The sequence below is a fragment of the Mobula hypostoma genome, chromosome 7 (assembly GCF_963921235.1).
Source record: "Mobula hypostoma chromosome 7, sMobHyp1.1, whole genome shotgun sequence".
NCBI classification, from domain to species: Eukaryota; Metazoa; Chordata; class Chondrichthyes; order Myliobatiformes; family Myliobatidae; genus Mobula; species Mobula hypostoma.
Genome location: NC_086103.1, coordinates 93882356 through 93906660, shown reverse-complemented (window position 1 = coordinate 93906660; position 24305 = coordinate 93882356). Strand labels below are relative to the sequence as shown.

Below are 24305 nucleotides of genomic sequence, written 5' to 3'. Positions count from 1 at the left end.
ACTACCATTCTTTGGCTTCTTCCACTGAGCCAGTGTCTAATCCAATTTACCACCTCTCCATGTATACCTAGCGACTGAATTTTCCTAACTAACCTCCCATGTGGGACCTTGTCAAAGGCCTTACTGAAGTCCATGTAGACAACATCCACTGCCTTCCCTTCATCCACTTTCCTGGTAACCTCCTCGAAAAACTCCAATAGATTGGTCAAACATGACCTACCACGCACAAAGCCATGTTGACTCTCCCTAATAAGTTCCTGTCTATCCAAATGCTTGTAGATTCTGTCTCTTAGTACTCCCTCCAATAACTTACCCACTACCGACGTCAAACTTACCGGCCTATAATTTCCCAGATTACTTTTCGATCCTTTTTTAAACAACGGAACACCATGAGCTACTCTCCAATCCTCCGGCACCTCACCTGTAGACACCGACATTTTAAATATATCTGCCAGGGCCCCTGCAATTTCGACACTAGTCTCCTTCAAGGTCCGAGGGAATACCCTGTCAGGTCCTGGGGATTTATCCACTTTAATTTGCCTCAAGACAGCAAGCACCTCCTCCTTTTCAATCTGTACAGTTTCCATGATCTCACTACTTGTTTCCCTTAATTCCACAGACTTCATGCCAGTTTCGTTCGTAAATACAGATGCAAAAAACCAATTTAAGATCTCCCCATTTCTTTTGGTTCCGCACATAGCCGACCACTCTGATCTTCAAGAGGACCAATTTTATCCCATACAATCCTTTTACTCTTAATATACCTGTAAAAGCTCTTTGGATTATCCTTCACTTTGACTGCCAAAGCAACTTCATGTCTTCTTTTAGCCCTCCTGATTTCCTTTTTCTTGCACTTTTTATACTCCTCAAGTTCCTTATTTACTCCCTGTTTCCTATACATGTCATACATCTCTCTCTTCTTCTTTATCAGAGTTGCAATATCCCTTGAGAACCAAGGTTCCTTATTCCTATTCACTTTGCCTTTAATCCTGACAGGAACATACAAGCTCTGCACTCTCAAAATTTCTCCTTTGAAGGCTTCCCTCTTACCGATCACAACCTTGCCAGAGAACAATCTGTCACAATCCACGCTTTTTAGATCCTTTCTCATTTCTTCAAATTTGGCCTTCTTCCAGTTCAGAACCTCAACCCTAGGACCAGATCTATCCTTGTCCATGATCAAGTTGAAACTAATGGTGTTATGATCACTGGAACCAAAGTGTTCCCCAACACACACTTCCATCACTCGTCCTAACTCATTTCCTAACAGGAGATCCAATATTGCATCCCCTCTAGTTGGTACCTCTATATATTAATTTAGAAAATTTTCCTGAACACATTTTACAAACTCTAAACCATCTAGACCCCTAACAGTATGGGAGTCCCAATCAATATATGGAAAATTAAAATCTCCTACCACCACAACTTTGTTTCCTGCAGTTGCCTGCTATCTCTCTGCTATTTCTTGCTGACTATCAGTGATAAATTCACTGCTTCTTTTTAGCACAAATACATATTGATGCTATTTGCAAAAAGAACTGTTTACTCTAAAATGGTATAGTGTCTAACAGCCACGCGACTTGTACATGAGTGATGCTAGTCAGATAATGTTTGGCAACAGTCTCCTGCCGCAATTTGGTGGCATATTTTCTCAATTTGTTTTTGCTGCTGCTCTGATTAACTGATGGTCTAATTAATCAGAATCCACTGTATTAATAATTTGACGTAAAGGTTGTTCATAAGAAAAAATTGCTGTCAGTGAGGTGAAAGTTTTTTATAAAGACAATGTGTCTAGTTTGGTTAGTTGGGCGAAAAGTGGCAAATGGAATTTCATCAAGAGAATTGAGACTGAGGCTACGCAGCCAAGGAGATACAACAAGGCAAGAGAATAAACGGTAGCTGAAAGGATAGTGAATGATGTGGAGGAACATCAGGAATGTAAGCCCACGTATCTTTTAAGTTAGGGTGCAGATAGTTATTAAGAATTAAATAGGATAATTTTGTTTAATTCCCAGGGCAAGGGATGTAAAAACACAGAGGCAATGCAGGAATTGTGGACTTTCTTCTTCCACCATGGTTGAGTGCAGCATACAATTCTGGTCGTCACATTACAGGAAGATCTGATTGCTCAGGAGATAATTTGGATCCGTTTACAAGGACTCTATCGGGACTTGAAAATTGTAACTACCAGGAAAGATTTGATAGATTAGGGTTGTTTTCTTCAGGGCAGTTTAGAGTGAGAGGAGACTTAACTGAGTTTAAAATAATAGGGAGGGGGGGCTACATAGCAGATAATAGTCAATATCAGATTTACAGTGATTGGCAGAAATATTAGAGAGGTGATGAGGAAATGTTTTTTACATCTGGAGGATAGTTGGGGTTTGGGACCAAGTTGTCTGAAAGGTTGGGAGAGCCTGAAACACTGATTTAAGATAGCTTGGAAGAGTTATGAGCTACAGGACTACAGATCTGGTCCAAAATGATGGGATTAATTTGGGTAGCTTTATTTTGACCAGCAATGGCCCAATGAGCTGAATGGCTTCTTCCTGTGAAGTAGGTTTTCTTCTGCATTATTTGTGGAGTGTCAGGATATTCACCTATCGTAGGAGAAAAGGCCAATCTGGGACAGATTCCAGCATATTCTACAAAACACTTGAATGCAAATGGGTTTAGCACCGTGTTGGTCTTTCCTAATATGAGAATGCAGAGGATAATTTGAATGTCACCTATACCACCTAGTGTTAAACATGCTCTTGGATAAATTCACTGAACCATTGAGCAAAATAATTGGATATGTCTGGAGGTGAACATTTTAAATGCTGTTCTGTTAGAAAAATACTGTTCATCTGTTGCAAATGAAGGAAATTTAAGATGAGTTAAAAGTACCTGATGAATTATATTGTTCAAGTATATTGACATTTCCTTTTTGCTGTATTGTCTGGATATGTGATTATGTATACAGGGGAAAACATCTGCATTAGATTCCCTGATGCCTTGTATTCTTTTGTTGGTTGCTGCAGATTTGGGATAAACAATCATTGGAATGTTTGAAGATACTAACAGGTCACACAGGCTCTGTGCTTTGTCTGCAGTATGATGAGCGAGTTATTGTTACTGGGTCATCAGACTCCACAGTGAGGTAAGATGTGGAAACTCAATAGGAATTTAAGAAGATATAAAGTAGCAATCCAATTCAAGTCCCACTATGACCACAGAAGAACTTAAATTCGTACAACAAAATAACCTAGGTTTGTCTTTTAAAAAAATGCTAGTCTTCATACTAGTGACTATGAAATGGATAGTCTTAAAAAGTAACCTAAGTCACCAGGGTAAAATGTCCTATCAATAGATGGATCTATCAGAAGTGATAACACACTGATAATACAGGACTAGGGAACCTCTGTTTATTTGAAACTAAATGTGTCATGGGTTCAGGTCAAATGTAGGCAAAGAAACTGCCTGTTAATAACCCTGATAACCGCTATAGATGAATCTTAGCAGATAAATCAGTACTTCTCCACGTTGAACAGCAAGCATGGCAAGTACTAAGGGTACAGAGTGAAGTCTTTAATGTCATATCTTAAGAGTGACTTGGTAGTATCACCATCGAAGGAACGGCTATGTGGTAAAGGATGTTTTTAGGCTGGGTTCTGTAGTAAATGGTGAGTGAACGAATAGTGGGGATAAATCTGCTTCACTTTGTTCTCAACTATCAACCTGTCGCAGATGCATCATTTTACAATCCTTGTGGAGGACATGACTTAAAGAACATGCCTGTCCTGAACAATGTCATAGTCCAGCACATAAATGCCATAGATAAGGCTGAAGTATCTGAACCATCTTCAGTCTTCCTCCTGAGAATTCTGCCATGATAGAAGCCAGGCTTCAGATATTGAATTCAAACCATGTTAAGAAATGGTTGAAAATACTGGAAGTGGCAAAGGCCATGAGATTAGACATCCCCACTCTGCTTCTGAAATAACTGTGACATTACACACTGCTGACAGTCTGAAAATCTGGAAAGAATGCCCAGAATTGCCTTACCACATAAAAGGAGGAAAATATCAGTCAAATCTCTATCATCAACAATGCCATTGACCTTGTTATCATGGAACTTTAACGCTCGTTAATGTTTGGCTTTTGCCTTCACATTACAAACATAAACCAAAGAACTGAGTTCTAAGATAGCCTTCGACTTTAGTAAAAGTGAAGTTAATGGGCACTTGAGGAATAGTTTTAATAAAACTTCCTGGATTTTCCTGAAATGACCTACGTCACATCCACAGAGGACTTTACAGGATCTATTTCCTTCATCGTACTCATTTCGATATTTTGAGATTCTTTGCAATCTTATGCAGTGTAATCCTGTTGTAAATTGCTGGTTCAGTGATGTTTCCTAACCAAATATATGCTTACCTTAGGGTCTGGGATGTGAATACAGCGGAGGTTCTGAATACATTGATACATCACAATGAAGCAGTATTGCACCTTCGGTTCAGTAATGGATTGATGGTTACATGCTCAAAGGACAGATCTATAGCTGTGTGGGACATGGCCTCTCCGACTGACATCACTCTGAGACGAGTCCTGGTTGGCCATCGGGCAGCAGTCAATGTGGTGGACTTTGACGACAAGTACATTGTATCGGCATCGGGTGACCGAACTATTAAAGTGAGTTTAAATTTCCTCCTATATCCCGTTGTATCGTTTTACTCTTTAAGTGTGTGTTTTGCCTCACGAGAAAGTATGTTAGGATTCAATTTATTTCTAAACCCAGCGGAATTGCTCCTCCTCATACAACGCAAGCATGAGGAAATTTGCAGATGCTGGAATTTCAAGCAACACACATAAAAATTGCTGGTGAACGCAGCAGGCCAGGCAGCATCTCTAGGAAGAGGTACAGTCAACGTTTCGGACCGAGACCCTTCGTTAGCACTAACTGAAAGAAGAGATAGTAAGAGATTTGAAAGTGGGAGGGGGAGATCCGAAATGATAGAAGAAGACAGGAGGGGGAGAGTTAGAGCTAAGAACTGGACAGTTGATTGGCAAAAGGGATATGATTCCCCCTCCTGATTCCCCCTCCCCCCTTCCCCTCCTCATACAGTCCTGGCAATGATTAGCTAAGTCTAGTGCACAATACAAACACTTGGCAGCTAACAAAAGGGTCTATTGCAAGTCAGATGCTTGGTTAAATATACAGGAAATGTGTTTCATGCTGGAAGATGTACATAGCCAACTGCAATTTCAGATAGGATGACACATTCAGTATTATGTTATTAAACCAAAGACTCCTCCTGCACCACCCCTCCACCTTCCTTTTCTGACAAGGTAACGCCAGTAACCAGCTGTTTACAATATACATTAATGATTTAGATGAAGGGATTAAAAGTAACATTAGCAAATTTGCAGATGACACAAAGCTGGGTGGCAGTGTGAAATGTGAGGAGGATGTTATGAGAATGCAGGGTGACTTGGACAGGTTGGGTGAGTGGGCAGATGCATGGCAGATGCAGTTTAATGTGGATAAATGTGAGGTTATCCACTTTGGTGGCAAGAACAGGAAGGCAGATTACTATCTGAATGATGTCAAGTTAGGAAAAGGGGAAGTACAATGAGATCTAGGTGTCCTTGTTCATCAGTCACTGAAAGTAAGCATGCAGGTACAGCAGGCAGTGAAGAAAGCTAATGGCATGCTGGCCTTCATAACAAGGGGAATTGAGTATAGGAGCAAAGAGGTCCTTCTGCAGTTGTTCAGGGCCCTGGTGAGACCACACCTGGAATATTGTGTACAGTTTTGGTCTCCAAATTTGAGGAAGAACATTCTAGCTATTGAGGGAGTGCAGCGTAGATTCATGAGGTTAATTCTCGGGATGGCGGGACTGTCATATGTTGAAAGACTGGAGCGACTGGGGTTGTATACACTGGAATTTAGAAGGATCAGAGGGGATCTGTCATAGTCATACTTTATTGATCCCGGGGAAATTGGTTTTTGTTACAGTTGCTCCATAAATAATTAAATAGTAATAAAACCATAAATAGTTAAATAGTAATATGTAAATTATGCCAGGAAATAAGTCCAGGACCAGCCTATTGGCTCAGGGTGTCTGACCCTCCAAGGGAGGAGTTGTAAAGTTTGATGGCCACAGGCAGGAATGACTTCCTATGATGCCCTGTATTGCATCTCGGTGGAATGAGTCTCTGGCTGAATGTACTCCTGCGCCCACCCAGTACATTATGTAGTGGATGGGAGACATTGTCCAAGATGGCATGCAACTTGGACAGCATACTCTTTTCAGAAACCACCGTCAGAGAGTCCAGTTCCACCCCCACAACATCACTGGCCTTACGAATGAGTTTGTTGATTCTGTTGGTGTCTGATTGAAACATATAAGATTATTAAGGGATTGGACACGCTAGAGGCAGGAAACATGTTCCCGATGTTAGGGGAGTCCAGAACCAAAGGCCACAGTTTAAGAATGAGGGGTAAACAATTTAGAATGGTGTTAAGGAAAAACTTTTTCACACAGAGGGTTGTGGTTCTATGGAATGCTCTGCCTCAGAAGGCAGTGGAGGCCAATTCTCTGGATTCTTTCAAGAAAGAGTGAGTTAGAGCTCTTAAAGATAGCGGAGTGAAGGGACATGGGGAGAAGGCAGGAAAAGGGTACTGATTGTAGATGATTAGCCATGATCACAGTGAATGGTGGTGCTGGCTCGAAGCACTGAATGGCCTACTCCTGAACCTATTGTCTATTGACCAATGGCGACATCCTGCACACAGTTTACAAAACTGCTTCTTCTTTCTGACATAATTCTACTACGAAGCTGCATGCATTTGGAGCCCGTGATTTATATTTTGATTGTGTGTTTTTTTGGGCACACAAAAAACGAGGGCACACCAAACACAAGGGTGAGATTGGGAGCAGAATGTGTACCCTGAAGACAATGAGCCCATAATTGGCTCCATTGCTTCTTTCATTGAGACATTAAACAAGGATGAAGTCAATCAGGACGAGATAAAAGGGCAGGCTGGTATTTGGCACATCTGCCTGTGTTTGATCTGTCTTCCTCTCCTACTCACCAGCTGCTGTCAGAGGAAAGTGCAGGAGCTTTGGGTTCAAACTTGCAAAGATTGATCAGCAAGGCTTGTGCCTGTTGGCTTGTTTTGGGGGACTTTGAGATTTATGTTGCAAATGTTTCTGGATTCCAGATACTGGTTTTTTTTTGGTGTTGTTGAGTGGTTTGATCAGGACACTTTGGCGAACGTGGGCTCTGTGGCCTGCAGTTAGTTAGCAGTGGCGAACTGAACAGAACTAACCTGAACACTCCTGGTTTGATGTTTAATATTTTATGTGTTCACTCACCTTTTGCTGTTTGCACAATATGCTCTTTTCTTAAGCATTAGATGTTGGATGTTTTCTTTGAATGGGTTCCATGCAATGTCTCCCCTAAGATGTGTGCGCATACACATCTTTTGCTACTAGCACACAAAGGAATTTACACACGGAATTTACAGAAGGTTGTCACCCTCTAGCTTAGTGGTCACCAACCTTTTTGAGCCCAAGATCCCCTACCTCGACCTCAGTGAAAGGCAAGATCTACCTACTAAATCGTTTAGAGAAAAAACAGCTCAGATTGTACTTCCAATTTGAGGCCTTTTATTTGGGCGAATTAGATTTGAATTACACAAAATACTTTTGTCAAACTTTCAAATTAATTCAAACAAGAAAACACTGTAACTAGCATATCAAACAGGCCATAGCTGTCTTTCTTTAAGAATATTACAATACTTCACACCTTTAATTCTAAGTTTTGTTATTTAATTTTATTTCAACATGAAAAATAAATGAATAAAAATTCACTGTTGCACTCAGTGTGATGACTGGGGCTGAATACTTTCTGCTAGTTCCCTGAAATTTAGCTACAGACAGCCAGTCTGAGACAGTCTGTGAGTGTAGGGTTGCCAACTGTCCCGTATTCCCCCCCGCTAAGGTAGAAGGTTCCTATGAAACCTTTCGTGTGGAAATGTTTTACGCCAAAGAAGTAATTACCATTAATTTATATGGAAAAAAATTTTGAGCGTTCCCAGACCCAAAAAAAACCTACCAAATCATACCAAATAACACATAAAACCTAAAATAACACTAACATATAGTAAAAGCAGGAATGATATGATAAATACACAGCCTATATAAAGTAGAAATAATGAAAATTAAGCCAAAGCCAATTCGTGGGGTAAAAAGAATCTGCACGTATGCGCATGCGCACACAGGTACCCGTGAAAGACTTCATGGTCATGGTAGTCTTTCTCGGGGTAAACCCAAATGTCCCAGGATTTGACTGCTACTTTTGTCCGTTATTTGGGAGTGAGAAAGTTGGCAACCCTAGTGAGGTGTCTGTCAGTAAGTCAGCTCCTGTACTTAGATTTAATAATTTTCATCTGTGAAAATGTAATTTCACATAGATAAGTTGACCTGAAGTAGGCACTGACTTTTAGTGGTATAAAACCAACGTGCACACCGCGCATTGCTCGGCCCCATCAGTAGTAATTGCCACCAGTTTATGAATGGGGATGTCATTTTCACAGACATTTTTTTTAAACTCATTGTAAATATCCTCACGGTCTTGTTCTTTCCTTTAATTGCAAAAAAGTGAAGAAGTCCTCTTTTGTTGTAAAATCCTGGAAGGCCATTCTGACAAATACAACAAGCTGAGCTGTTTGCATTACATCCAGGGATTCATCGAACTGTAGTGAAAAATATTCACGTCCTCTGACGGTGACTCTACCCTCCTTGTCACTGTTGCAGGGCCAAGCAGTATATTACGTATCGTGGTTGTGATGCCGTTTTTGTTTTTACAGTCATTAAAAAGTCTCTGCGGTAATGACGTTTGCTTCCTTGAATAAATTGCCATCCGTAAAAGGCTTCTTGTGTTCAGCCAAAAGGTGACTTACACGAAATGATGCTTTAATAGCAGCCTTATTTTGAGCAGCATGTTTTGTGGAAAACGATTGCTGGACCTTCTACCCCGATCTCAGCTCAACTTTCCAGGCACGAATTGCGCTCTTTGGGGGGGGCGAGGGGGGTAGGTGTCTTTAAATTCCTGGTGGTTGGTGTTGTGCCGCTCCAGATTCCCTCTTTTAGTCAGTGTTTGTGTTTGGTGGCACAACATACATACACACTTGTCTTTCACCAAGGTAAATAGAAATTCCTCTTCCCATTCTGGGTGGAATTTGTATGTTTTTGCCTTCATTCGTGGAGCCTCCGCTATGCTATCAGGATATCACGAGCGATTGCTGATTGCGTCGCCCCTGATCTGAGCCGACATTTGAGCCGGGCAGTACCTAATTAATTACCTTGTTTATTTCGGCTTTCTTTCTTAAAGGTGTGCTGTGTGCATCCCGACTACCGCTGCACCACTGCGTGCTTCGCGGCCCAGAGGTTGGGGACCACTGCTGTATATTGATGTTTGCAACAGTCTGTACTCTTACCTAGTCTGATTTGATGCAGCACAGGCTATGTTGAAAATGCGGTGCATGGCGGGGGAACTACACAGAAGCGCACTGGGCAGAAAGAACAGAACTAAACCCCCGCAACCCAGAAACAATCTCTCTTTACAAACAGCTTTTTAGCGAAAATATTGCTATATTACCATTATCCTCATTAGTATTACTTACTTTTATAATGCTTTTATTACAACAGTATTTATGTATTTATTTTTGATTTTTCTTCGGGATCTACTGGGAAAGTCTTAAAGATCGACTGGTTGATCGCGATCGACAGGTTGGCGACCCCTACTCTAGCTCATTGACATGTTAAGTACATTAAGTATATTTCACAATCGTACACAATTGCATCTCCTTTTCCAGTTTCTGATGCGGATGGTGTTTACAATGTGGAGTTTGTGATAATTTGTCTGCAGATTTTAGAACTGGCTTATTTATACTGTTTTTATGGAGGTTTGCTTCACTTAAAAGTTCTTACATATTGTTCCTCTACCTCCTTTTGACTATGGGAAAGTCTGTAATAGACCTTCGGCAGAGTAACAACACTTTTTGTTTCTAGTCTCTACCCATGTGGCCTGTCTACTTGCTCTTTGCCTCCTCTTCTTTCCCTTTTCCTGTTGCCTTCATAGTGTACCTTTTGTATTTTCTGTTCAGGTGTGGAGCACAAGCACTTGTGAATTTGTACGTACCTTAAATGGCCACAAACGTGGAATAGCGTGCCTTCAGTACCGGGACCGATTGGTTGTCAGTGGCTCCTCAGACAACACCATAAGGTAGAATCAATTGTTTACTGTTCTTTTTTATCTAAATAGAATGACTGATGTACGTGCATACAGATTTCAGGGCTATGAAAAAGGGGCATGGTGGAATGAGACTAACTAAATTGTTGTGAAAACAGCATGAGCTTCTCTGCTGTTTATTTCTGATTGTGGTATGTAAGGAAGAGAACATGATTATTATGCATCCATGTTTCCAATACCCCGTATCACGGTAGTCTCACTATAGACAGTTAACACATGTGCTGTAATAATAGGTTGGAAAAGTAAACTTTCCCTCGCTACATACCCCATTGCCCACGTTACATTGTGTTGGAGAACTTTCTAGGTGCATTTTCCATTCCGTTCATTGTTGAACTTTGATCTTTATTTGAAGATTTATTGATGGAATATTGATTGCCAATTCACTTCAATGAGAGTCCTCGGTTAATCTAATTCTTACCCTTACATCCACAAAAGCCATGCTGAATGATCAGGATTCTTACCTGTGGGTAGCTGACTGGCCTCTGTTTGACTCTTTTTCAGTATGACCAATTGGTATAATTGTGGTACATAAAAATAAAGAGTTACAGCAGGAAGGGTGGAGGGATAGTGTAATGATAGAGATGTTAGAAACTTTGAATGGCAATTGGGGGAGTGCATAGGAGGATCACCAGGATGTTGCTGATTTGAAGGATTTTAGTTATTGAGTGAGATTGGATAGGTTTGGTTTGTTTCCTCTGGAGCAAAGAATGTTGAACTGTTGGAGTTACATAAAATTATAAGAGGCACAGACAAACACAAAATGCTGGAGGAACTCAGCAGGCCAGGTGGTATCTATGGAAAAAATCACAGTCGACATTCCTGCCAAAGGGTTTCGGCCTGAAATCTCAATTGAGCTTTTTTTGATAGATGCTGCCTTGGCCTACTGAGTTCCTCCAGCATTGTGTGTTGCTCACATTTCCAGCATCTGCAGATTTTCTCTTGTTTGTGAAGAGGCACAGAAGATCTAGATAGTTAGAATTATTTTTTCTCCCCTGTGGCTGAGGTATCAAAAACAAGAGGGTGCAGGCTTGTGAGAGGAAGGAATTTTAAAGAAAGTCTGAGGTAAAGGTTTTCCATGGGGAAGTGGTTGATACCTAACACTCACTGGCATATGTCATGAAATTTGATGTTTCGTGGCAGCAGTACAATGCAAGATGTAATTAAAAAATCTATAAATTACCATAAATATTTATAAAAATTAAATAGAATAAGTGGTTCAAAAAGAGAGCAAAAGCAGTGAGGTAGTGTGTATGATTTCATTGTCCATTCAGAAATCTGATGTTGGTGGGGAAGAAGCCGTAAATGAAATGTTGGATGTGTTATAGGCTCCTGCACTTTTCCTTGATGGTAGCAATAAGAGGAGGGCATGTCCTAGGTGATAGGCGTCCTTAATGATGGATGCCACCTTTTTGAGACATCACCTTTTTAAGATGTCTTTGATGCTGGGGAGGAAAATGTCATGATAGAGCGGGCTGAGTTTGCAACTTTCTGCTGGTTTTTCTGATCCTAAGGTGTGGCCCATCCATACCAGACAGTGATGCAACCAGTTATAATGCTCTCCATAGTACATCTGTAGAAATTAGTGAGAGTGTTTGGTGACATACCAAGTCTCGTCAAACTCATCGTGAAATATAGCCACTGTCGTGCCTTCTTTTGAAGTACATCAATATTTTGGGCACAGGATAGATCTTCAGGAATGTTGACACCCAGGAACTTGAAACTGCTCATCCTTCCCACTGCCGATCCCTCAATGAGGACTGGTGTGTGTTCCCTTGATTTCCCTTCCTGAAGTCCGCAATCAGTTCTTTGGTCTTATTGACATTAAGTGCAAGGTTTTCATTGCAGCATCACTCAACCAGCTTATCTATCTCACTCCTTTACACCTCATCACCATCTGAAATCCTGCTAGCAGTAGAGTCATAGAACACTACAACACAGAAACAACCTTTCAGTCCATTTAGTCCATGACAAACCATTAATCTGCTTAGTCTCATTGATCTGAACCCGGACCATAGCCCGTCATGCCCCTCCCATCCATATACCTATCCAAATTTCTCTTAAATGTTGAAATCGAACCCACATCCATCACTTGCGCTCGTCCACACACTTGCCACCTTCTGAGTGAAGAAATTCCCACTCATGTTCCCCTTAAGCATTTCACCTTTAACCCATAACTCCTCGTTGTAGTCTCACCAAACATCCGTGGAAAAAGCCTGCCTTACATATACCTCTCATAATTTTGTATAAGTCTTATCAAATCTCCCCTCAATATTCTACATTTTTTCTACTTTGTAAATAAGATTATAATGACTTTATTAGCTTTGCCTCCAACTTTCACCCTGCCCTCAAGTTTACCTGGTCCATTTCCAACACCTCCCTCCCCTTTCTAGATCTTTCTGTCTCTGGAGACAGCGTATCCACTGATGTCTACTATAAGCCTACTGACTCTCACAGCTATCTGGACTATTCCTCTTCTCACCCTGTCTCTTGCAAAAACGCCATCCCCTTCTCGCAATTCCTCCGTCTCCGCCGCATCTGCTCTCAGGATGAGGCTTTTCATTCTCAGACGAGGGAGATGTTTTCCTTTTTTAAAGAAAGGGGCTTCCCTTCCTCCACTATCAACTCTGCTCTTAAACGCATCTCCCCCATTTCACGTACATCTGCTCTCACTCCATCCTCCCGCCACCCCACTAGGAATAGGGTTCCCCTGGTCCTCACCTACCACCCAACCAGCCTCAGGGTCCAACATATTATTCTCCGTAACTTCCGCCACCTCCAACGGGATCCCACCACTAAGCACATCTTTCCCTCCCCCCCCCTCTGCTTTCCGCAGGGATCGCTCCCTACACGACTCCCTTGTCCATTCGCCCCCCCCCCATCCCTCCCCACTGATCTCCCTCCTGGCACTTATCCGTGTAAGCGGAACAAGTGCTACACATGCCCTTACACTTCCTCCCTTACCACCATTCAGGGCCCCAAACAGTCCTTCCAGGTGAGGCGACACTTCACCTGTGAGTTGGCTGGGGTGATATACTGCGTCCGGTGCTCCCGATGTGGCCTTTTATATATTGGCGAGACCCGATGCAGACTGGGAGATCGCTTTGCTGAACACCTACGCTCTGTCCGCCAGAGAAAGCAGGATCTCCCAGTGGCCACACATTTTAAATCCACATCCCATTCCCATTCTGACATGTCTATCCACGGCCTCCTCTACTGTAAAGATGAAGCCACACTCAGGTTGGAGGAACAACACCTTATATTCCGTCTGGGTAGCCTCCAACCTGATGGCATGAACATCGACTTCTCTAACTTCCGCTAAGGTCCCACCTCCCCCTCGAACCCCATCTGTTTCTTATTTTTATGCACACATTCTTTCTCTCACTCTCCTTTTTCTCCCTCTGTCCCTCTGGATATACCCCTTGCCCATCCTCTGGGTCGCCCCCCCCCCCTTGTCTTTCTTCCCGGACCTCCTGTCCCATGATCCTCTCGTATCCCTTTTGCCAATCACCTGTCCAGCTCTTGGCTCCATCCCTCCCCCTCCTGTCTTCTCCTATCATTTTGGATCTCCCCCTCCCCCTCCAACTTTCAAATCTCTTACTCACTCTTCCTTCAGTTAGTCCTGACGAAGGGTCTCGGCCTGAAACGTCGACTGCACCTCTTCCTAGAGATGCTGCCTGGCCTGCTGTGTTCTCCAGCAACTTTGATATGTGTTGCTTGAATTTCCAGCATCTGCAGAATTCCTGTTGTTATAATGACAATAGTTGTGTCACTGGCAAATTTATAGATGGTGTTTCAGCTGTGCCTAGCCACACATTGTAGGGTGTAGAGAGTAGAGCAGTGGACTAAACACATCCTTGAGGTGACCACTCTTAATTGTCAGTGAGGAGGAGATGTTATTTCTGATCCACCCTGACTGTGGTCTTCCAGTGAGGAGGTCAAGGATCCAATTAAGTAGGTTGTAGGTTTTGCAGCTTGTTAATTAGAAAGCAGTGTTGAACACTGAGCTATAATCAATAATAGCCTGACATACAGTAGACATTGCTATTGTCCAGGTGATCCAAGGCGGAGTGGAGAGCCGACCGCTGGCCAATTGTGATGATACAGGTTTCCCCCACCATCTGAAGGTAGAGCGTTCCTATGAAATGGTTCGTAAGCTGGAATGTCATAAAGTGAAGAAGCAATTACCATTTAATTGTATGGGAAAAATTTGTGAGCGTTCGCAGACCCAAAAAATAACCTACCAAATCATGCCAAATAACACATAAAACCTAAAATAACAGTAACATATAGTAAAAGCAAGAATGATATGATAAATACACAGCCTATATAAAGTAGAAATACTTTTCTACAATCATTGCCGCTCTGTTCTCTGTAGCGAAAATCTCGCGCAAGCGCTCTCGTCAGAAACACGGCGCAAGCGCTCTTGGCAGAAACACTCTCTCCAGTAACCTTTAAGCTATGAAGCTGCCAAATCACACCAAATAACACACAAAAATACACAGTATATACAGTAGAAATAATGTATGTACAGTGCAGTATCACTTACCGGAATCGAGAAGATAGCGCCGAGTACACTGATGATGGTGTGTTATGCTGAGTCGTCGGAGGTTGGGGTGGTGCAGCAGTGGCCGGGATGCACCCAGCACATCTTTAAGAAAAAAGCCGAAATAAACAAGCTAATTAAGTAGGTGCCACCCGGCACATAAATGTCGGCCCAGATCAGAGGCGATGCAATGGGCAATCGCCTCTGATCTGGGCCGACATTAATGTGCCGGGCGGCACCTAATTAATTAGCTTCTTTATTTCAGCTTTTTTCTTAAAGATGTGCTGGGTGCATCTCGGCTACCGCTGCATTCTCTGCAGCAATGTATCGGTCCGCGGCCCAGGGGTTGGGGTGGTGGGACACTCGGGTGTCATCTCATCGTCATCTGTTTCCATCAGGGCAGCCAGGTCATCTTCTTCTATGTCTGCCTGCCTCGATGTCGAAGGTCAAGGTTCGTCGTCTGCTGTGGCTGATTTGGAAGGCATGATATGTTTGACTGCTTAGCCTCACGCATTTTTCTATCATACAGTTCTTTGTAAGCACTCAAACCATCTTGCAAATATTCCCTAAAGCTACGTACCCTTTCAAAATTAAAGTCTTCCTTTTCTGCAATCATTGCAGTGAAAATCTCAGGCAGTTGCTTCACATTCAGTTCCTGGATGACTTCACTTTCGGTCCGTTCGCTACTGCATTCGGTTTCGATTGTTATCCTTTCCTCTTCCACTTGCATCAGCTCTACATCTATCAGTTCTTGGTCATGGGATGCCAAAATCTCTTCATCATCTTCGTCAACTTCCATAAGCCAAACTCACTTTGTCCTTACTTCGTTCACCATGATCAAAACGCTTAATGATGTCTGGTTTTACGCTGTGTAACACCCTTACAAGCTCTTTTAGGCTTTTCCGACACCTTAGAACTCATCTTGCTAACGGCTGCTCACAGGCACGTGTTTAAGCAATGCTGGCTAGAATGCAGTTCCGGGAGAGGAGCTTGGCTGCTCGGGGTGTGCGCTGCCTTTTTTTGTAACAGTGAAAACACCTTCTGTTAGCAAAAACAGGTAACTAATGTAGGTCTTTCGTAACAGCGAGGTTTTGTAAAGCGAACATTCGAAAAGCAGGGAACACCTGTACGCAAATTGTAGTGAGTCCAGGTTCTTGCTTCGGCAGCACACACAAAATTCTGGAGGAACTCAACAAGCCAGGCAGCATCTATGGAATAGAGTACAGTTGAGGTTTCAACTGTGACCCTTCATCGGACTGGAGGGAAAAAAGATGGAGTCAGAGTAAGGAGGAGGGAGAGAGGAGGAAGTGGAAAGCTTGCCACACAGAGCACGGTGGGAGAAGCAGTCATTTGAATGTGAGTATCTGGGGTCCTCAGAAGGTCCAGATCGAGATGCTTGTGAACGGATCTGGAAATTGTGTGTTTGACACACCGTGTTTTCTGCTTCCTCCTGTCCTCCCACTTTCTAATTCTGACTCCTCATCTTTTTTTCTCCAGTCCTGATGAAGGGTCTCGGCTGAATCGTTAGCTGTACTATTTTTCTGTTGGTGCTGCATGGCCTGCTGAGTTCCTTCAGCATTAGATGTAGTGTATATGGATTTCAGCAAGGCATTTGATAAGGTACCCCATGCAAAGCTTATTGAGAAAGTAAGGAGGCATGGGATCCAAAGAGATACTGCTTTATGGATCCAGAACTGGCTTGCCCACAGAAGGCGAAGAGTGGTTGTATATGGGTCATATTCTGCATGGAGGTCGGTGACCAGTGGTGTGCCTCAGAGATCTGTTCTGGGACCCTTGCTCTTTGTGATTTTCATAAATGACCTAGATGAAGAAGTGGAGGTTTGGGTTAGTAAGTTTGCTGATGACACAAAGGTTGAGGGTGTTGTGGATAGTGTGGAGGGCTGTCAGAGGTTACAGCAGGACATTGATAGGATGTAGAACTGGGCTGAGAAGTGGCAGATGGAGTTCAACCCAGATAGGTGTGAGGTGGTTCATTTTGGTAGGTCAAATATGATGGCAGAACATAGTATTAATGGTGAGACTCTTGTCAGTGTGGAGGATCAGAGGGATCTTGGGGTCCGAGTCCATAGGACGCTCAAAGCAGCTGCGCAGGTTGACTCTGTGGTTAAGAAGGCATACGGTGCATTGGCCTTCATCAATTGTGGAATTGAATTTAGGAGCCGAGAGGTAATGTTGCAGCTTTGTAGGACCCTGGTCAGACCCAACTTGGAGTACTGTACTCAGTTCTGGTCGCCTCACTACAGGAAGGATGTGGAAACCATAGAAACGGCACAGAGGAGATTTACAAGGATGTTGCCTGGATTAGGGAGCAAGCCTTATGAAAACAGGCTGAGTGAACTCGACCTTTTCTCCTTGGAGCGACGGAGGATGAGAGGTGACCTGATAGAGGTGTATAAGATGATGAGAGGCATTAATCGTGTGGATATTCAGAGGCTCTTTCCCAGGGCTGAAATGGTTGCCACAAGAGGACACAGGTGACTAGTGGGGTACCGCAAGGCTCAGTGCTGGGACCCCAGTTGTTTCTAAGAGGATATTATACACCAGTCATTGAAAGTGGGCATGCAGGTACAGCAGGCGGTGAAAAAGGCGAACGGTATGCTGGCATTTATAGCGAGGGCAGGTCTTTCATATGAAGAAAGACTGGATGAACTGGGCTTGTACTCGTTGGAATTTAGAAGATTGAGGGGGGATCTGATTGAAACGTATAAGATCCTAAAGGGATTGGACAGGCTAGATGCAGGAAGATTGTTCCCGATGTTGGGGAGGTCTAGAACGAGGGGTCACAGTTTGAGGATAGAGGGGAAGCCTTTTAGGACCGAGGTTAGGAAAAACTTCTTCACACAGAGAGTGGTGAATCTGTGGAATTCTCTGCCACAGCAAACTGTTGAGGCCAGTTCATTAGCTATGTTTAAAAGGAAGTTAGATATGGCCCTTGTGGCTACAGGGGTCAGGGGGTATGGAGGGAAGGCTGGGTTCTGAGTTGGATGATCAGCCATGATCATAATAAATGGCGGTGCAGGCTCGAAGGGCCGAATGGCCTACTCCTGCACCTATTTTCTATGTTTCTATGTTTCTATGTTTAAAGTGCTGGGGAGTAGGTACAGAGGTGATGTCAGGGGTAAGTTTTTTACTCAGAGAGTGGTGAGTGTGTGGAATGGGCTGCCGGCAATGGTGATGGAGGCAGATACGATAGGGTCTTTTAAGAGACATGGAGCTTAGGAAAATAGAGGGCTAATGGGAAGTCTGGTAATTTCTAAGGTGGGAACATGTTCGGCACAACCTTGTGGGCCGAAGGGCCTTATTGTGCTGTGGGTTTTCTATGTTTCTATTTTTTATGTGTTGGTTAGATTTGCAGCATGTGCAGATTTTCTCTTATTTGTCCTTGCTTAGGCAGGAGTTGATTCTGGCCATAACCAATCTCTCAAAGCCCTTCATCACAATAGATGTGAGTGCAGCTTGGCACTATTGTTCAGGCAGCTCACCATCACTGGTATGATTGTTGCCATGTTGAAGCAGCTGGGAGCCTCTGATTGCAGCTGCGAGAGATTGAAAACGCCCTTGAACACTTCCGCTAGTTGATTGCCACAGGTTTTCAGTGCCCTGCGGGGTGCACTGTCAGAGTCTGACGACTTGCCAGGGTTCACCCTCTTGAACAATGTTCTAATGATCGGGAGGAAAAGATGGCGACACGACGCAGCTTGCAGCGGCCACTCCATTGAATGATATGTTATCTGTCAAGTAGGGTGCCATGCACAATCCTGATTTGATGGAAACAGACGTGAGAGTACGGACGAACGTCTGTGAAACTTCGGAAATGCCTGCTTTGCTGCTGCTGCTACTGTGTGATCCAGTATCTCCGGAGGGGAAGGCCCCGAGTCCTCGGCTTTGCTTGTTGCTTGGCGGCCGGGGCGGGGTCAAAGCGCTCAGCAGAGATGGTGCTCGGTGTCGGAGGGCTGGTCGGAGGCTCGAAGTTTTAGGACGGACTCAGAGTCGGCTGTGGTCGGGTGCTTCCAATGCATCGGCAAGTTTGTGGCGCTTGGAGTTCATGGCAGGGAGAGTTTCTCCCTTCTACCGTCTGCATGAGATGATGGGGCTATCGGGACTTGAGACTTTTTTTTTTACCGTGCCCATGGTCTGCTCTTTATCAAATTACGGTATTGCTTTGCACTGTTGTAACTATATGTTATAATTATGTGGTTTTGTCAGTTTTAGTCTTGGTTTGTCCTGTGTTTCTGTGGTTTCTGGAGGAACATTGTATCATTTTTTAATGAATGCATGCATTTCTGAATGACAATAAACAAGGACTGAGTGTCCTCATAATCTAATCTAAAATCTAATAATTGGCCTGCAAGACGGAGATCACAGGGTCACCAGATGCTACAGGGGTTCGTACAGATGTAGTTGTGGCAAATGTGGCGTATTCATTCAGATTCAAAGTTGAATCCCTGAATATCGTCCAGTCCACTGACTCAAAGTATTCTTATAAGCGTTCCTCCGCCTGCTTTGACCATACCTTCTTGGTACTCGCTATTAGTGTTATGGTCTTTGGTCTCTGCTTACATGTCAGGAAAAGTACCACCAGGTGATCAGTCTTTCCATAGTGTAGGCATTGGATGGCATAGTAAACATTCTTGATGGTTTTATAACAGTGGTCCTCTGGTTTTACAGGTGATATATTGGTAGTTTATCAGAAACTTCATCAAATTGACCTGTTTGAGTTCCTCCGCAATAATAAGGAAAGCATCTGTGATTAGCTGTTTCACGACTGGTAATCACAGTGCTCAGTTTCTCCACTGCCTGCTTGTTGGTGGAATGTACACTGCTACCAGGATGGCGGTGGAAAACTCCCATAGCAGATAAAATGGACTACACTGACTACTAGAATTTCCAAGTCTGCTGAGCAGGATTGAGGCAGAACCGCCATGTCTATACACGGCAATGAGTTAATTATAAACGTACACCTGCTCCTCCACCTTTAGAAGCCTTAAAAGTTGACCTGTCTTTGTCGAGAATTTTGAAGCCATTGGGCTGGAGTGCTGCATCTGAAATGACTGGGGTCAGCCACATCTCTATAAAACAAAGTATACAAAGTTCTACAATCTTGTTCTGAGGTCTTCAGTTTTATTTTCCAGAGACAGAGTACATTCACCAGAGGATGGTCAGAAGTGAGAGTCTTAAGTCCTCTGCGTTTCATTCGTATCTGTAGCCCAGCACACCTTCCTTGCATCCTTTTGCTTAAAAGGGAACTGCACTCACAGATTTTGCAGTTTGGGATCTGTGATTTTTGAGTATCAATAGATTTTTAAAAACATCTTAAAACCATGTTGCATACAGAAGTGCACATGGCTGTGACTGTGTAGTTCTAAATGGGAATATTTGATGATTCCCATTGGTGCTACACACAGTTGTCACTTATCAGCACCATCTTGAATTATTTGTCCATGCAACAAAATTACCTTTATTATGATCATGTAGAGAAGGTTAGATCATCACAGAGATGGTTCCTATCTTTATACTACTGGGTTATGTCCAGTATTCTATATCCACAACTGTAGACTACTTAATAGATATTGATTGCTTTGATTAGTCCAGGCAATTGAAAAAAACGCTGCTTGAGCTTGAAGGGGAGTAAATTTAAAACAAATATGCATGAAAACATGGGACCACCATCCTACTTACTATAGAAAAGCACCAGCTTGCTTGTGTGCGTTAAAGTCTTTCATTCTGTGTTTGTGTGCGCGTTGTGCAGCACTGAAGTAAGAAATATTCGGGATCAGGTGCAGGCCCATTGGATCTCTTACTTCAGTTTTATTGAATTTAAAGACATTCCGTAACATTCCATAAAGTGGAGGGCCAAGTATATTATAATAAAACTCTGATAATCTGCTGTTCGACCATTTGGAAATTCTGATGGTTCAACATCTGACTCAGCTGTTACGTGTTTGCTATTGTATCTTCCCACTCACTGCAGTTGTGGTTCCCACACTCCCCTTAAACTGACAATGACTTTTTGTGCCATAGTATATGAGTAGCTTGATGCACAATGTGTTTATGAGTTGTTTGCTTTCAGCTGTTGGGGGTCTTCCCAGTATAATGTGTACAGCTGCAGACTATTTTAGAGTCCTGGTTGCTGTGATTGGTTAACAAATTAACTATTAATGCACAATTGCTGCGAGAGGGATAAAAGAACTTCAAGGCAGGCCCTCTTTTTTTTATCTAACAATCCATGTGTTCTTCTATTATGCTAAAATAAAATCATAGGATTAAATTTTAAAAAGTGGAAACTTGAAGTGACCGGTAAACTTCTGCAGGTTTTGTTCACCCTGTTCCTTATTTTATCCAGACTGTTAAAAACCTTGTAAATTTTGGAAGATTTCTTGCTGATGTTTCATCTGGTCTATTTTAACACAGTGCTGCCCAGCAATCTATCTTACCAGGTTTCCGGTATCTGCAGTTCTTTGAATTCCAACATCTAAGAAACTCATTTGAGAATAAATGTACAGTAAATATCACTGGTGCAAGTTGTGCTCAGTGATGCAGTACTTTTGTGGGTCCAATGCCATCTGATCTTTTGAAATACGTTAAAATGCTGAAATAGTTTGTGATCTTGGTGTTTTCTGTTGCAGGTTATGGGACATAGAATGTGGTGCCTGTCTACGAGTCTTAGAAGGACATGAAGAGTTAGTTCGATGTATTCGATTTGATAACAAAAGGATCGTGAGTGGAGCTTATGATGGGTATGTAATCAAATAGTAAGCACTAATTGTGGAGTATGGAAAGAAAAGGGTTGCTTTTATGTTCTTGATGTTGGGATGTACCAGAGTGCTATATGGGCATGAGAGTTTTTTATTGAAGAGTGGATACTGTAGTTAGAAGATGACCTTTGGCTCACCTCAAGACTGTTGCAAGTTGGTTTCTATTTACATTTCTATTATACACTGTTTTTTGCTGTTTGATTTTTCTGTAACTGAAAGTTCATTAAGTGGCTGCTGCTTATTAACATAGAAACATAGAAAACCTACAGCACAATTTAGGCCCTTTGGCCAACAACGCTGTGCCGAACGTGTACTTACTTTAGAAATGACCGAGAGTTACCCATAGCCCTCTATTTTTCTAAGGTCCATGTTCCTTTCCAAGAGTCTCTTAAAAGACCCTATTGTATCTGCCTCCACCACCATCGCCGGCAACCCATTCCATGCAATCACCACTCTCTCCGTAAGTAAAAAACACTTAACCCTGACATCTCTTCTGCACCTACTTCCAAGCATTTTAAAACTGTGCTGTCTCGTGTTAGCTATTTCAGCCCCGGTAAAAAACCTCTGACTATCCACACGATCAATAAGACAATAGGTGCAGGAGTAGGCCATTCAGCCCTTCAAGCCAGCACCACCATTTACTGTGATCATGGCTGATCATCCACAATCAGTACCCTTTTCCTGCCTTCTCCCCATATCCCTTCACTCCGCTATCTTTAAGAGCTCTATCTAACTCTTTCTTGAAAGAATCCAGAGAATTGGCCTCCACTGCCTTCTGAGGCAGAGCATTCCACAGAACCACAATCCTCTGTGTGAATAAGTTTTTCTTCAACTCCGTTCTAAATTGTCTACCCCCTATTCTTAAACTGTGGTCTCTGGTTCTGGACTCCCCCAACATCGGGAACATGTTTCCTGCCTCTAGCATGTCCAATCCCTTAATAATCTTATATGTTTCAATCAGTTCCCCTCTCATCCTTCTAAATTCCATGTACACAATCCCAGTCGCTCCAATCTTTCAACATATGACAGCCCTGCCATCCCGAGAATTAACCTCGTGAACCTGCGCTGCACTCTCTCAATAGCTAGAGTGTCTTTCCTCAAATCTGGGGACCAAAACTGCACACAATACTCCAGGTATGGTCTCACCAGGGCCCTGTACAACTGCAGAAGGACCTCTTTGTTCCTATACTCAATTCCCCTTGTTATGAAGGCCAACATGCCATTAGCTTTCTTCACTGCCTGCTGTATCTGCATGCTTACTTTCAGTGACTGATGAACAAGGACACCTAGATCTCGTTGTACTTCCCCTTTTCCTAACCTGACACCATTCAGATAGTAATTTGCCTTCCTGTTCTTGCCACCAAAGTGGATAACTTCACAATGATCAATGATCAATGCGTCTCATCATCTTATACACCTCTATCAGATCATCTCTCATACTCTGTTGCTCCAAGGAGAAAAGGCCAAGTTCACTTAATCTATTCTCATAAGGCATGCTCTCCAATCTAGGCAATATCCTTGTATATCTCCTCTGCACCCTTTCTATAGTTTCCACATCCTTCCTGTAGTGAGGCAACCAGAACTGAGCACAGTACTCCAAGTGGCGACTGACCAGGGTCCTGTATAGCTGTAACATTACCTCTCGTCTTTTGAACTCAATCCCACAGCTGATGAAGACCAAAACACCATATACCACCTTAACCACAGCAGCTTTGGGTGTCCGATGGACTCGGACCCCAAGATCCCTCTGATCCTCCACACTGCCAAGAGTCTTACCATTAATACTATATTCTGCCATCATATTTGACCTACCAAAATAAACCACCTCACACTTATCTGGGTTGAACTCCATCGTCCACTTCTCAGCCTAGTTTTGCATCCTATCGGTGTCCTGCCGTAACCTCTGACAGCCCTCCACACTATCCACAACACCTCAAACCTTTGTTATCAGCAAATTTACTAACCCATTCCTCCACTTCCTCATCCAGGTCATTTATAAAAATCATGAAGAGAAGAGGTCCCAGAGCAGATCTCTGAGGCACACCACTGGTGACCGACCTCCATGCAGAATGTGACCTGCCTACAACCACTCTTTGCCAGTTCTGATCCACAAAGCAAGGTCCCCTTGGATCCCATGCCTCCTTACTTTCTCAATAAGCCTTGCATGGGGTACCTTAATCAGATGCCTTACTGAGATCCAGATACACTACATCTACTGCTCTACCTTCATCAATGTGTTTAGTCACATCCTCAAAAATTTCAATCAGGCTCGTAAGGCATGACCTGCTTTTGACAAAGCCATGCTGACTATTCCTAATCATGTTATGCCTCCGCAAATGTTCATAAATCCTGCCTCTCAGGATCTTCTCCATCAACTTACCAACCACTGAAGTAAGTCTCACTGGTCTATAATTTCCTGGGCTATCTCTACTCCCTTTCTGGAATAAGGGAACAACATCTGCAACCTCCCAATCCTTCGGAACCTCTCTGGTCCCCAATTGACGATACAAGGATTATCGCCAGAGGCTCAGCAATCTCCTCCCTCGCTGCCCCAGTAGCCTGGGGTATGTATCTCGTCTGGTTCCAGTGACTTATCCAACTTGAGGCTTTCCAGAAGCTCCAACACATCCTCTTTCTTAATGTCTATATGCTCAAGCTTTTAAGTCATCTCTACAATTGCCAAG

The 24305-nt window shown here is 43.0% G+C and overlaps 1 protein-coding gene across 10 annotated transcripts in view; it reads left to right on the top strand.

Moving 5' to 3' along the window:
• Window positions 1–24305, top strand: part of LOC134349428 (F-box/WD repeat-containing protein 11) — a 304136-nt gene that overhangs the window by 194442 nt on the left and 85389 nt on the right. For all 10 annotated transcript variants that reach the window (XM_063053711.1, XM_063053710.1, XM_063053717.1 and 7 more), the window contains 4 exons: window positions 3021–3139; window positions 4422–4671; window positions 10157–10275; window positions 21493–21603. In XM_063053711.1, the coding sequence (XP_062909781.1) occupies window positions 3021–3139; window positions 4422–4671; window positions 10157–10275; window positions 21493–21603 (599 nt within the window). The remainder of the gene's footprint in view (window positions 1–3020; window positions 3140–4421; window positions 4672–10156; window positions 10276–21492; window positions 21604–24305) is intronic.